The 14,930-nt window shown below is 33.5% G+C and overlaps 1 protein-coding gene across 2 annotated transcripts; it reads right to left on the bottom strand.

Moving 5' to 3' along the window:
- Positions 1–2,913: 2,913 nt before the first annotated feature.
- Positions 2,914–13,405, bottom strand: LOC105055042 (uncharacterized). Of its 2 annotated transcripts, none has more exons than XM_010936740.4 (7): positions 13,086–13,405; positions 10,033–10,430; positions 8,046–8,112; positions 7,066–7,157; positions 6,815–6,978; positions 5,874–5,954; positions 2,914–3,364 (listed from the first exon to the last, which is right to left on the bottom strand). In XM_010936740.4, the coding sequence occupies exons 1-7, from the start codon at positions 13,255–13,257 to the stop codon at positions 3,307–3,309; spliced, it is 1,032 nt and encodes a 343-aa protein (XP_010935042.1). In that variant the 5' UTR covers positions 13,258–13,405; the 3' UTR covers positions 2,914–3,306. The 2 variants fall into 2 exon arrangements, with proteins under 2 accessions (XP_010935042.1, XP_010935041.1); XM_010936739.4 differs by having other exon boundaries at positions 7,066–7,172.
- Positions 13,406–14,930: the final 1,525 nt, after the last annotated feature.

Here is a 14,930-nt window from a genome sequence, read left to right on the forward strand (position 1 = left end):
ATATTAAATAAAATATTTTTTTATAAAATAATATATCATTTTAATTGTTGATTATTTAAAGATATACAAATAAAGAATTTTTAAAATATATTATTTAAATATTAATTATTTTAAAAGTATTTGCATAGAGAGAAGAAGACTTATTAACCGAAATATATTAAAAAATTATTACTCAGCTGCCGTGCAGCTTTCTTCGTCCTCCTGTTTCAATTAAGACTGCGGTATTACATGCGTAGAACTAAATTTAGAAACTCCATGAATATTATAAATATTATTGAAGGATTTAATTGAACTAAAATATTTCTAATCAAATAAAAATTTTTGATTGCGCTAAAATGAGAAAAACGCGCTGGTCTTCGTCATCCTTGCCGTCGCCACTTCGCTCATAACTTGGACCACAGGTGTGGTCGGGAGTGTCGTAAAGTGGGTGAAATGACACCACGTCGGCTCTGATATTATAATTTTAATATAGCATAAAAATTTTTATGCACTACGGACGATGTAAAAAAATCTGATATAAAATATATTATTTTATATAATTGATTCATGTAATCATCGATTTTCGATATATATTTAATATTTTTAATTTTATTTTTTAATTTAAAAATTTTGAATGACGAAAATATTTTTATTTTTTAAAAAAATTATGATATTCTATATCCATATTATAACATTCTATACGTAAGAAGTCATAATTTTGACGTAAGATATCATAATATACCACAAGATGTCATAATTTTTTTTAAAGAGCGGGAGTATTTTCGTCATTCAAAATTTTCAAACAAAAAAGCGAAACTGCAGACATTAAATGCCCATTGAAAAGTAGTTGGACAAAAATATTCCTTCTATATTATGACATCCTCGATCATATTATGATATCCTGGGTATTATAACATCTTGAATGCAGAAAGTCATAATTTGATGCATGATGTCATAATATGCCACAGGATGTCATAATTTTCTGCATCATATTATGACATCCTGCATGTAGAAAGTCATAATATGCCATAGGATATTATAATTTTTTTAAAAAATAGAGATATTTTTATTATGCAAAATTTTTAAACAAAAAAGCAGAACTGCAAACATTAAATGTCCGTTAAAAAATGATAGCTATATAGATCAATCATGTAAAATGATGCACTCTACGTTAGATTTTCTGCATCGCTAATAGTGCACAAAGAATTTCTCTTAACTTATTCATAACTTGATCTCATCAATGACTGAATGAGTGGCTTTATATAATGCTGGGTAACATAAAAATCTCAAAACAAAGCAATAAAAAAATAAAAATAAATAAAAATTAAAATTACATGAGCATATTTGCCATCTTCTTTTATTTTTTATTTTAATTTATAAAAATCAAAATCAAAAATAGGGTTGATATTATTTTTATTTTTATTTTAAAAATTATTTTTATTATTTTTGAAACTATAAAAGAAAAATTTTACTTTCATTATTTTTAAAATTAAAAAATCCTTATTTTTTTTGACTATCACTAAAATCATTTCTACTATCGTCACCGGTGTCATTATAGTCACCTCTATCTATCATCCACCGATGCTACCACTATCATCATAATCAATTTTATTATTAAAGTTGCCACTATCATCACCTATCATCTCTATAACCACCACCATCATCTCCATCACTGTAATTATAATTACCGTTATAGACATCTCTATCACTACCATTAGATATACCATTGTCACTATTATCGTTGCAACCAACGTCACTAGAACCACAACACTACTATCCTACTCCCTCCACCATACTATCACTACTATTATAATATCTACCATATCACCACTATTATTATTGCAATCACCACATCATTAATACTCCCACCATCAATACTATCTCTATCATTACTATTATAACTATTGTCTTATCCATCTTTACCACTATCTTAGCCACCATCATCATATCTATATTTTTAAAATAATTAATTATATCCAAAATACTTATATTTAAAAACTTACAAATAAAATAAAAATAAATATCTATTTTATTTTTTAAAAATAAGAAAAAGAAGGTGATATCAAATGATATCTAATTTGCAATTTTTCTTTTTATCCATTTAAGGCTGCTTGAAAGTGGTTGTAGTATATTTTTCTGTTATTGAAGTAATTTTTCTTACATAAAATATTAGACCTATATATATATATATATATATATATATATATATATATATATATATATATATATATTGGGTAACACCTATAATTCTTTTTTAACAACTTCTACCTCAACATAAGTTACAAAAGCACCGCATGGCTAAGTCACATGAGGAATTGCATAATTTGGATTTCATTAAATACTTCCTCCATGCCTTGCTACAACTAGAATTGTCTATCGATGCACTTCTCATATTATTACAATGGACAGACAATATAAGTCTATTTGCGATTAAAGTTTAATTGAGCTGAGTTAATATTTGAGTCTCAGGTATACCCTACTGAGCAAAACCAATCTTTTTTATTCCATTTAGCAACTCTTGCTATAACACGAAAAGGTTATATGAAAACAGGCAAAACCTACCTTTCTTACGTACCTTCAAATTTAGTGGAGAAGAAGGAGAACAACATGCTACGTGAGCTTCCCTCCTCTCTTATTTTCTCTTTCTTCTCCCATGTTCTTGCTATTTTTAGAGTTTTTTATTTTTCTATTCTCTAGAAGCATAAGAAGATGTAGAACCTAAACCTAAACCTAAACCTTCTCCCACATAACATAGAGCTTATCCAAGTCTTGTCCCAAATTTCTTTTGTTTTCTCCTTCAATAGATCCAGGTGGAAATTCCATTTTTTAAGGGAACCGGGGTCTAGCCTACAGTGAGTACCTCTTTAGATCATGCTATACATCAAAAAGCATGCAGATAAAGCTGGAATAGCAATTGGCCTAGGGCTTACCAGATGTACTTTGTAAAACTAACAGATATGCAGCATAATTCTCATAAACCCAGCCATGATACATCTTTCAGTTAAGAACTCGTATCCTTTTAGCACATATTTCTTGAAATCAGCTAGGAGAAGCTGCATGATTTTGTACCTTAAGGAAAAACTAAGCACATTGGTTTGCAACCAAAATAAGCACATTGGTTGATCTTTATTCAGCATTAGAAAAAACCCACTTCTCATCCGATGGTTTTCTTCCTATCAAGTAGGTGTCAAGACCAACCATCAATAGGTTCTAAGACCAATTAGCAAACTTGCCAGTGAACAACAGGAAGGAAGCTTTGCTCTGCTGCAGAAAAAAGAGAGGAAATTTCCGGCACCATTGATTGGTAACCATCTGAAGTGCGCGTTTTCAATCTATACTACCAACACCTCCAGAGTGTACAGCAACTTCTTTCAGAGTTTTACATCTGCATGAGGAAAGTATTTAGCATCACCAATCCACCACTCGAATAATTGGCCTCAGAATATTGGACTAGCACAATGAAATCAAAGGGCAATGGAAAGCAAGCAGGATCAATTATCAGTTAATATCTACTTGATAATAACAGGGTGGTAACCGATGGTGAATAAGGCAATTGAAGACTGAAAAGATGTCTCAAAAATTTAGAAACTAATGAACTAACATGCAATGATTGCTTCATTTTGGATGCTATATAAACAAAAAACAGAAACAAGAATACTTATGAATTATGAGGTTGAAAATTCATGCCCAAAGAGCTCTCTGAAAATTATCTAACCAAAAAAAAAAACCCTCTAATTAAACTTCATGGCATGAACACTAAATCGCAGATGTACTGCTTTTCGGTGGATGTGTCATTGTATTTTCTGTTGCATATTTGATGCTAAACTAGATATTTCACATCATACATGCTATTGCCCGGCACATGCAATGCACATGATTGATAAGACTGCACATACATGAACTATCTATATTTTAATTAGGATTCTGGGAAGGATGATAAGTGTGAAATCGTTGCATGCAAAATAGAGGATGACAAAATAGGTTAAAAGATAGAAGTAATGAATATCCAGCAAATGAGCTGAACAGGCCATACATATGGACAAATTACACAATTATCATCAGCGAAGTGTGATGATTGCTGAAGCAATGGCTCTAAAGGCTCGTATATTGTAAAAGTTTGAAAGATTATTTTATTTATTTATTTATTTTTATGGCAGAAACAATAAGATTACAGACGGTTTATTATGTTCACATTCTCCCCTTTACCCATGGATCAAGAACCATCTAAAATACTTGAATGGAAAACTTATTCAGTGGAAAAGAAAAATGTTTCTTATAAATATCCAAGGTCATGAAAACCACTTTCTGTATTGCCAAATGAATGGGTTAACTGGAACACCATCATATGTACTACACCTTTTCTCTTTTTTCATTTTTGTGGGGCCATGGGATGGGGGGGGAGGGGACTCATATGTACTTAATCTTGAGAGCAACCAAATGTCTCTACCCATATTGAAGGATTAAATTTCCACCCTGAAAGAATCCATAATTTCGTAATAGTCTACCAAAGATGGGACAAGCATGATAAAAGAACACTTTAAGAAGCCAAAGAAAATTTCATTAGAAAAGCAAGAAGCCAAGAAGATAGGAGGAGGAAGACTGTCAAAAAGACAAGGGCAAAGTCCTGTCCTGAAAAACAAAGTATTGTACACCCTCATAACCCAGCTAAGACAGACTGCACAAAGTTAATAACACTCTTTTCCAAAATAAACGATGTGGATATTAGTTTTAAGAAACAGATACAACACCCAGGCTGGCAGTGCATGATCCAGACCAAAAGATAAACAAATTCGCTGCTAATGCATACTGCTTTTATGTAGTCAAACTCCCAAGGATTCTCCTCTTTCCAGACTACCCACTGAACATGTATAATAATAACATTTTCTTCATTCATAACCATCCTTATTTCGAAAAACAATGATTCCTTCATTGTCTTATACTCTTTCCATCCAAATTGTAAGAACTGTGGTTCCTTCTAAGTGGGCCCATAAACTACAGATGTGATCCTTATATGGAAATGATGGTTCCTTCACTATGTTGATTGCACTAGAAACTGACCCTCTAACTGGCACAATATGTGATCCCTGCAGCAGAGACATATACAACAATAGAAAGAGAGGCTGGAGGAAGAAAATACTAAATTTCAGTGGTTGTGAATATTTGATGCTCTGTAATTTAATTTGCCCTAGTCTGAAGTTCATATTGATTCGAGGTCAGTTACTGGAAATCTAAAACAGCATAATGCATTGCAAAGATTGATTATAAACCATGGACCATAGTTTGTTATTCCCAAAAATTTAACTTGTTCTAACTCTGAGGATCCAATCATCTTGTCAGTGAGATACAGTGCAACATACTGTTCTTCATCAAGAACAGACATGTAAATTAGTTGATTGTCAACTTTTCATTTATTTTTTACTAAAAATATTTTACTAAAATCTGTATTTAGTTAATAGTTCATTATTATCATGTGAAACTGGTTTTTTCTACACTTTCAGGGAATTTTATTTAGTTGTTTAATTTTAAAGAGAATATGAAAACATAGACTTTACTGTGAGATCATGTGCAAGCTTGGAAAAGGATTAGCTGACAGATAGTCACATATCAAATACAAATTCAAGAGCCACTGTATATAGATAGCTTAAGAGTTTATGATCAAATTGAAGAATAGCAAAGACTTATAACTTTATAACTAATATTTAACTGCAACACAGATCAGTTCATTAAGCTAACTCATCCATCACTACGGATACAATATATTGTTGTTTGGCTGCAAAACCATTTGCTAAAGTAAACTGGATCACTAGATGTTGTTCATAAATGAACAAAATGTTCGCACATTTAAACCATGCCTTTCTACAATCTTATAGCGCATTTGCAAAACAAAATAATACCTGTTGCAAAAAGAATGAGATGAAAAATTGTGATTATCACACTTACTGCACATCCAGTCCCCTTCACGCCATTGTTTTGCCCTGATAAGAAGTACCAAGTTAATAATAGGACAAGAAGATTAAAATAGAGCAAGAATCCATTAGGATGCTTAGCCTTAACTATTAACCAGTTCCATTTGCAGTAACTAGGACTCTGATAAATTAGGAAGAGAATAACAGGCTCATACTGCACAACCAACACATGTGAAGTAGTACATGTAAGCACTGTTTCTTATCAACTTCAGCATCTCACTTAGTCATGCATCACTTAACACAGCACTAGAAGCTTATAGTTATCAACTATGCCTGTAAAATGGGCTTAAAGTGAAGTAATAAATCTGGTGTTCATAGACTGAGGACTAAAACCTTCAAATGATGCAAACATGAAGAACAATATAATGTACATACTTCAAGAAGTTTCCCAAAATGGCCAGTATATTCCCAATAAAATTAACCAACTTCAGAATATAAGACACTACTAAGCTTCTAGTGGCCACAGTTATGCATATCCATCCAGAATGCAATTTCATGATATCTTGATGTCAAAATTATGTGATCAATTGCAAATCAATGAATAAGATGGCTGAAAAAACATAACTATAAAGTGAAAGAAATGTTAATTTATATGAAAATGCAGATAGCACTGGCATTTCCAAATAACTGTGTCAAAATAATGAAATAATTATTAGAAGAATTTTGTGAAAAAAAACTGGGAAAGAGAAATCAAAAGCCTAATTGTTCCCAAAATCCCTCTGGACTAAAGTGGAAGTTATATCTACCAAACGCATCATATCAGTTAATTCTTCCTTGCAAACCAGTAGATAATCAAGGAGGATTGCAAAACAGATTAACAGAAAACAGAATATCAACATATGTGGCAGCAGAAAGGAAGTCATTGTCACCCTTTTCCTAGAAGTGTAGGCACTGCTCTCTGTGCAGACTCTGCATTTACTTCCATTGATGGTGCCAGCAAACTGGAATATTTAGCATACATTTCGAGTGTTTGATCATAACTGGATACTACTGGTTCCTTGAAACCCTGATATGAGTGCTGCTGCTCACTTGTCTTGCATTTCCAAAAACAAATAATAAAGCTGTAAACTTTCATCCAAGATACAACAGCAATGACTAGCTTGTTAAATAATAAGCTTACCAGACAATGACTATCTATGTCTCCTGCATTCAGCCTTCTATCATCCCAGTCAGTAACAAGCTCCTCTGACCCCAATCGTTTTGTTCTCAAAGCTGGATAAACAGTTCCTATTATATCACCATAGTATAACACGTGCTTAAAAGAATCAGAGTCCTTGCAGATGATGGCAATTTTAAGGATGACATTCATCACATAGACCAGAATCAACCCATACGAAGCCGTTTACATAAATCCGTAATTTTTACACGTAATCTCAACATTACCATGGGGAACAATAATCCATATCAAACAACATTATATATTATTAGCCGAGCATCATAGTCTGCTCTGATGAAGAGAATCAGCAAATATATTTTTCTCCATGAGATTATACATCTGTGTGCATGTCTCTACCTATATAGTACAATGCATCATAACTGGTTCATGTATCTGTCTTGCATCTGGTGTTACTAGACTAATAAGCATATGAAAATGAATAAAGAATAGCTGCACAGGAAACAACCATAAAGGTGATAGCAACAGCAGCGTAAAAGTTTTAGAAGCAAAATGCTCCCATTGACTGAGCAAATAAATCAACAGTGATATAGAAACCATTAGTGTCGCACACACAAGCAATGAAATAGGGCAGCAAAGTAGAGAAATCTTCAGGTTTGCACTTGCTTTTTGGAAGGCTCCCCTTTTTTTTTTTTGGAGTGTGCGCATGCAGACCCCCCATCTTTCCCAATCTAAGTTAGAGGTGATACTAAAAATGCGGCAGGAGAGAAATGAGAGGGATGACAAAAAATTGTGAAAAAGAATGGTCTTAATGGCATCCATCATGTTTCTCCAGCCAATCAGATTGTATGCCTCTGAAGAGATGTTATACATAACAATATGATAAAAGAATCATCAAAGAGAAACAGCCTGCCACCTCACAATGAGATGAACATCATTTAATTTCAAAATTAGTGAAAAGGAATTTGCACTACTTGGAAATGCACCTGAAACTGCTGAACCCAGCGCTGAAGAAGTAACACCAGACAATACAGGTGCATTGCATTTCTTACACTGCAGAAGAAAGAAGAAATCAAGATCACATTTATAATTTGTAGAAGATAGAAAGCTTAAAGCATTAAAGAAATAGTAGAGCATCCTCAATGCCGAATACTGAAACCAAAGTTTAAAGCTCTTTTTTTGGTAAATTTAAAAGCCTCATTTTATTCATAAACATTTAATGAAAAAAAGTGTGTTTGAGGCTTCACAATTATCCATAAACACATACAAGCATATCTACCTATATGCATGCACACGCGTTATGTATATGGATACAATTCCTACATCCTTGGAAAACCACCAATAGTAAGTACATGGAGTCCCATTGAAATTGGCAAGCGTACAATATTAGGTTGAAAGTGTTAAGCTAATGATCTTATTTTCACTTTTGGTCATATGGAACAAAGATCTATGTTTTTTTTCAAATAAGGGAGATTCTCAATAATCTCATTGGTAGCTAGGGAGTTCAATATCTTTGCTCCCTCTTTTGGTGAAAGGGGTTGGGGTGGAGGGGTTAATATAGAGACAATTAAATAATTACATCACTGCACATTAGCCAGTTTACATTATTATTCTAACCATCACAACGTTTTCCTTTCCATGGAATAGGATTCCTCAAAGCTAGATGTCTCTTAACCAACAACCAAGTAGATCCATCTTCTCATCCATGCATATGAGTAAACTATGTGTAACATCTTCCTCTGCTAAGAATCAATGTCCTCAAACAGGAGAGTACAGATAATCAACAATCTTTCCATTATGGATAATATCAAATTTTAGTCACATTTCCATGTTTATATTAGGATAATTCTAGTAGGTTTTCTTACTGTCGAGTCCTATTTCGAGTATGATTCTGCATCAGGTTTAATATCTGAAATAGGGTTAGGGTATCATGTCCTATAAATATGCACATAATATAATATAAGGGTCAGCCTTTGAGATATTAATAAAATTCTTTTCGATAGAATTTCTTTCACCAAATGAAGAATTCTTTAATCCAGTTTTCTTCTATTTGCATTTGATCTTCGAAGCAAAACCTCGTCAATCAAATTGCCCCTTCTTCTTTTTCTCACTGCATCAGGATGGGTCATCATGCACACACATGTATGCATGAATATGCTCGCTGGTATATGTATATGTTTTACAAACGATGAATTGTTCCATAAATTTGAGTAAATTTTCATGTCATTTTAATAGAAAAGGAGGGAAAATAAAAAATAAAAATTTAGTTATATTTAATAATGCATATAATCAAGTGGCAAAGTAGGAGAACATCCATAGATTAACATTTCCATCAAGTGCAATTGCATTCAAGTATAAGACCAACGAGAAATGTCTACTAGTTTCACTTTAGCTAGGAATTCCATGCATGCCTGTTTGATTCATACAATCAAAATAATGTACATTACTCTGTGGCTACCAACTTCCAGAAACTGCAAATACAAAGTGCTAATAGATTGCATGGTGCGGCATCTCAAACAAACCATTATGCCTATGTGAATGTGGAGCAAATCTTAAACTAACCCCCACAAGGTTTGGAGCCTGGAACCTGAATCATCATTACTTACATGGTCTATTAAGGAATGAATTTATTTCTCAAAAGTAGCGATATGAATAAATGACTGATGGGCATTTGTAAAGAGAGCCATTTTCATGCTTTAATAGGACAAAAATTATCAGAGACCTCAACAAAACCAATCAGATGAATTCACTAAATCCCCCTATGAATTACAACAACCCAATAATTGACTCATGGAAATATTTCAATCATCTCCTCCAAAATAATGAAAAGGATACTTGTATAGCACTTCGACCATTATTAATTCTTAAAAAAAAAAAAAGCAGACTATGTATCTGAGGCCATACAAGATTGTGCAACTTAGAATACTGGCAAGCCATTGATATAAATATGTCAACTGAATGGAAAAAGGTTACCTGTGTACGGGATGAGTAGTTATGAAAACCACAGTCACATATCCAATCACCATCTCGCCATCCCTTAGGAACCACAGGAAGCTGCTTTCTGTTGCTTGCATATGAATATTCACTTCCACTACTGTCATTTAAGGACCAGCTGGGAGCAGACTGAAGCCCATATCCATCAGGACCACCATATGACCAATCAGAACTTGGTGGAAATGAATGAATAGCAGAATTGCTTGTAATCCCAAAATTCATCTTCGATCCATGTAGTCCCTGAACCCCAGCAAAACATTGTGCATAAGTTGAAAGAGATACTCCAGGCATTGCAATTGCTGGCAATGCCCCTTCCTCCTTTGACTGGCTGCACTTCTTACACTTCTCTCTGGATGCATAATTGTTGTTACTGCAACCTATTGAATCCATTTTGCATACAAGCCCAAACCCGGACTCAACCAAAGGTGCAGCCAGCACGAAAAGAGCATCTAATAAACATAGTAGCAACGAACCATGCCAGACAAAAGCACATAGATAACAAACGGACACACACTAGGCATCAAAAAATTTATAGAAAATTCCTTATCTCAACTTGAAGTAAAATAGACTTGCAAGCAAGCATCCAGGTTGGAGTATTTTTGGGTGGATCCATTACTCGACTTGCCGATAGACTTGTCAAAAACAAAATTTGCAACCAAACTTAGAATAGATCGTCATATTTCCATCAAGAACAATCGCAGATGTAAAAAGAACATACAAACCAAAAAAAAAAAAAGAAGAAGAAGAACATCCACGACATGTAGTAAAATCAAACTCCAGTTTTCCATATTGGCAAACTTGAAATAATTAGTAATCAGTTTCCAAAAAATCAATTCTAAGAAAATTCTCCATAATGGATCACAAAATAACAGCCATGTCACTCACTGCTCCTTCAATCAGAAATCAGGTGGCTATGACCAACACATGCAATATTAACCATGAATTTTGTACCATGTAATAGTTACATCCTTTTGTGAGTGGGACCATATGACTTGAAACTATTTCCAACAGTCCAGTGGTGTTAGAACAACCTTTATAAAATAAAACAAGATTAGTTCCTTTAGAAGCAACGATCACATTTGAAGAAACAGAATTATCTTGAATGCCATTGCTACACACAGAGCCCTTTCTATTGTGCAACCATTAACATCTTGAGAGTTATATATTTCAGATGAACAGCAAGGGGGCAATCAGAAAGACTTTTGTTGTCTGGAAAAACTGATATGTTAGATTTATTCAATACCAAAGTACAAGAATATTTGATCCAAAACAGAGGTTTTAAGATGTGTGAATGACAATGACTCTGCATCATTAGACCAGATTTGTCTTCAACCCCTCAAAGTTAACCTGTTTTTGCCACATAGAACTGAGAAAAGTAAGATAAACAGTAACAGTCATCAATTTTTAATTTATTCAAACAATAAGTTGCACAACGTTAGTGGCCTTCCCATTTGTAAATCGATTAACCAAGAGAAACAACATTCAGACATTCTTAGATTTCTTCCACTCATATAGTAACTTAAAGAATCATTTGCTGTAAATAAAAACGAATCCTAAAAGATCGGAGGAATATGAGAGTTGGTCTGTTTGAAAGAAAAATAACTAAAGTCAGCAAAATACTAACAACTGCATATAAATCATGTGCTAGAGTGGTTAACCATTGTTAGATTGTGAAGTTCAACTTAGAGTCTTGAAAAAATGGTTCATTGACAGCAGCAATAAACTATGCTAAATCCCAATAGGGTGTCTGTCAGTGTATCTACACTATGATATAATTCGATTTTTTTTTTTTTAGTCCTGCTTCACTTGGCATCCGACTTTGCCCTTTTCATTTTAATATAAATCTAGAGACCAAAAGTCTCTTCACACATCCCACCACTCTCCCACCTCTACATTAGTCTTTAAGTAGGACACATTGCTTCATTTAGTTCTTAATCTACAGGGAAGAAACAAGAAGGTGCACCTCCCAAAAGTTGGGGTGTATGTATTGCAAGGATTAAAGTTCCAGCCATGCCACCAGGCATGTACCATGACAGGCATAGTGACACGGAGGATTGTTGCATGCAAACACCAGCATGAAATAACAAATACTAAGCCACCATCAAATAAATACAGCACCAACAAGGGATGTTTAAAGCTTTGTTATAATGAGTTACATGAATAACAGGAAACATTTTTAATCAAATGAGGAATCACAACCATCCATGCTTCCTTTCATGTGCACCACACATGCACAGCACCGGAAATATATATCAGTAGCTCCTCGAGGCAGTAAATTTATTTCCATTCCGATATATCGTGGTTGCCGATATTCAAATAACCCGCTATGCAACTCCACACTATTACTCCAACTACTTTAACCTCCAACATATTGCCTAAAAATCAGATTTTCAATCCCTCTAAAGCCGCTATTCCTCCTTTCATAAATCAGTAAAACAAGTTCCAAGAAGAAAAAACAAGTGGAGAGGGAACAAAAAAAGCGCAGGCAACATAACCATCAATCTCCATAGAAGATTGAAAGAAGTTATTGGTACCATGAGATCGGTTAGGACACCTCTAGATCCATTAGCGTGGCTATGGAGGAGAATCCAACATCTCTCTATGAGTAGCAACTGGTTTAATAGAATTGATAGGACACATATATTAATCCCCTTCACAAAAGTAGTAGTTTCCCAGCAAGATAAAATTAATCTCCCACATAAATGTACTCTCCATCATCTTTTCCAACTCAATATATATTAAAAACAGCTCATCCTCACCCATTTCTCATTCTCTATCCTAATTTGGGAGGTAAATGATTCTTGTGAACTCCTCAACTAACCACTCATTTTTCACATCTTACAATAATGTAGGTCATTTACCAATCAAAAAGAAATAGTAAACTCCATTAAAAAGCAAGAAGCACTTCCATCCTACTTACTAAACAAAAAAAAAAAAGCATTCTTCGAATCCAAACTAACTGGGAAAGAGCGACAGAGTAAACAAGAGAAAGATCGGGACAGGAATCGAGAGGAAGAGGGAGGTGATCGAACCGGTGCAGATCCAGTCACCGACGCGGGGGAGCCACTTGGAGTCGGGAGGGGTCATGGTGTCCACCAAAAGGCGCGGCTGCTTGCAGCGGTTGCACAGGGAACGGAAGGCGTAGTTGCGGTTCCGGCACCCCCCGCACTCCCAGTCTCCTTCCCGTCCGCCTCCTCCCCCCATCCCCACCGCCGCACCGACGGCGGAGGCCCGCTCGCTTTTACTTGTCCAATAGTGGAGAAGCGGCGGGGATGGATGGCAGGGACTGGGGAGGGAGGGGGCTCGCACTCGCACCACCGCAATCCCAATGACTCGTTTGGTTGACGTGGGAGTGGAGGGGGGGAAGAGGCACTTTCGGAGGAGTGCAGTGGCGCCTTCTGATTGAAAAAAAATAAAAAATAAAAAAAAAATAATATATATATATATATATATATATATATATATATATATATATATATATATATATATATATATATATATATATTCATAAAAATTATTTTTTTTATTTTATAAAAAATAAAAATTTATGGAGAAAAAAAAAGGATAAGTTTTGATATTTTTCATGAGATAGGAAGTAATATTATTTAAAAAAAAAATACTTCTTTAGATCCATGATTATGATTTTAAAAATATCAATAAATGATTAGAATAAAATACTGAATAGTGATATAATATTATATTAATATTATCTTAATATTTATATGAATATAATATTAATATTATAATATTTATTATATTTTAATATTATTTTAATGTTTATATTAATATAATATTTTTATTAATATTAATATAAAATTTATATTAATATAATATTATATTTAATATTATATTTATATCAATATTAATAAATTTATTATATTAATATATATTAGTATTATATTAATACAATAAATTATTATAGTCTAATATTATATTATAATATATTAATATTATATTAATATTAATATTAATATAATATGAATATTTAGATAAAATTTATGAGGAAAAAAAGATATTTTACTGAAATAATGTTATTTTTATAAAAAATTATCAAAATAGTGCCATTTTAAAAGTATTTGCGAGAATACTATCCAAAATAAAATCGCTCTATTATAAGACGACTTTATATGTTGACTCGTCACTGTGTAGGGTATATATTGGCCAAATAATAAGTCGCTCTATTATAGGACGAGACTATGAGTCATCCTATCATAAGGCGCTTCTATGAGTCGCTTTATCATAGGGCCACTCTATAAGTCGTCTCATCATAGGGCGACTGTGAAATGCCCACTTGCCCCACTCGTGCCACAAGCCAACGCAGAAAGGCTTTTTTTTTTTGCTGCCAATTGTCATATCTTCTATTTCTTAATAACACACAGTCATGAAAAACATCCAAATTATACTTTATGGTTATCATTTTTGACTTTTTATTATTGGCAACTTGTACATATTGTTGATATGCTACTTATGTTTCGAATAATATTTTTGAGCCGGTGTGATTGTTTCGTGGATGCCAGTCTTTGCTATTGAAATTTTTTTATTGCTTAAATACAAGACTGGCTCTAAGAAATAGTTTTCTAATATAGGGGGGGTGCATCCACAACTGTTGCTGTTGTACATGATGGTTATGTTCTTCAAAAGGTATTCCACTACTGCCTATGACAAAGTAGCTCAAAATACTTGTCATGATAGTAAAATTCTAACATGTGCATTCAGATTTAAAAAAATTCGTAACATGTGCATTCAAAATAGTTGATCATTACAAAGTTTGTTAGCAAAAAAAATATACAAGTATACAACTATCGAGAGGTATATATATCAAGATATTGGGGCCTCCTTCGCATTTACCTCTTATAAATGCATGTCACCTCTACCTA

Source organism: Elaeis guineensis, chromosome 12, assembly GCF_000442705.2.
Source record: "Elaeis guineensis isolate ETL-2024a chromosome 12, EG11, whole genome shotgun sequence".
Classification (NCBI taxonomy): domain Eukaryota; kingdom Viridiplantae; phylum Streptophyta; class Magnoliopsida; order Arecales; family Arecaceae; genus Elaeis; species Elaeis guineensis.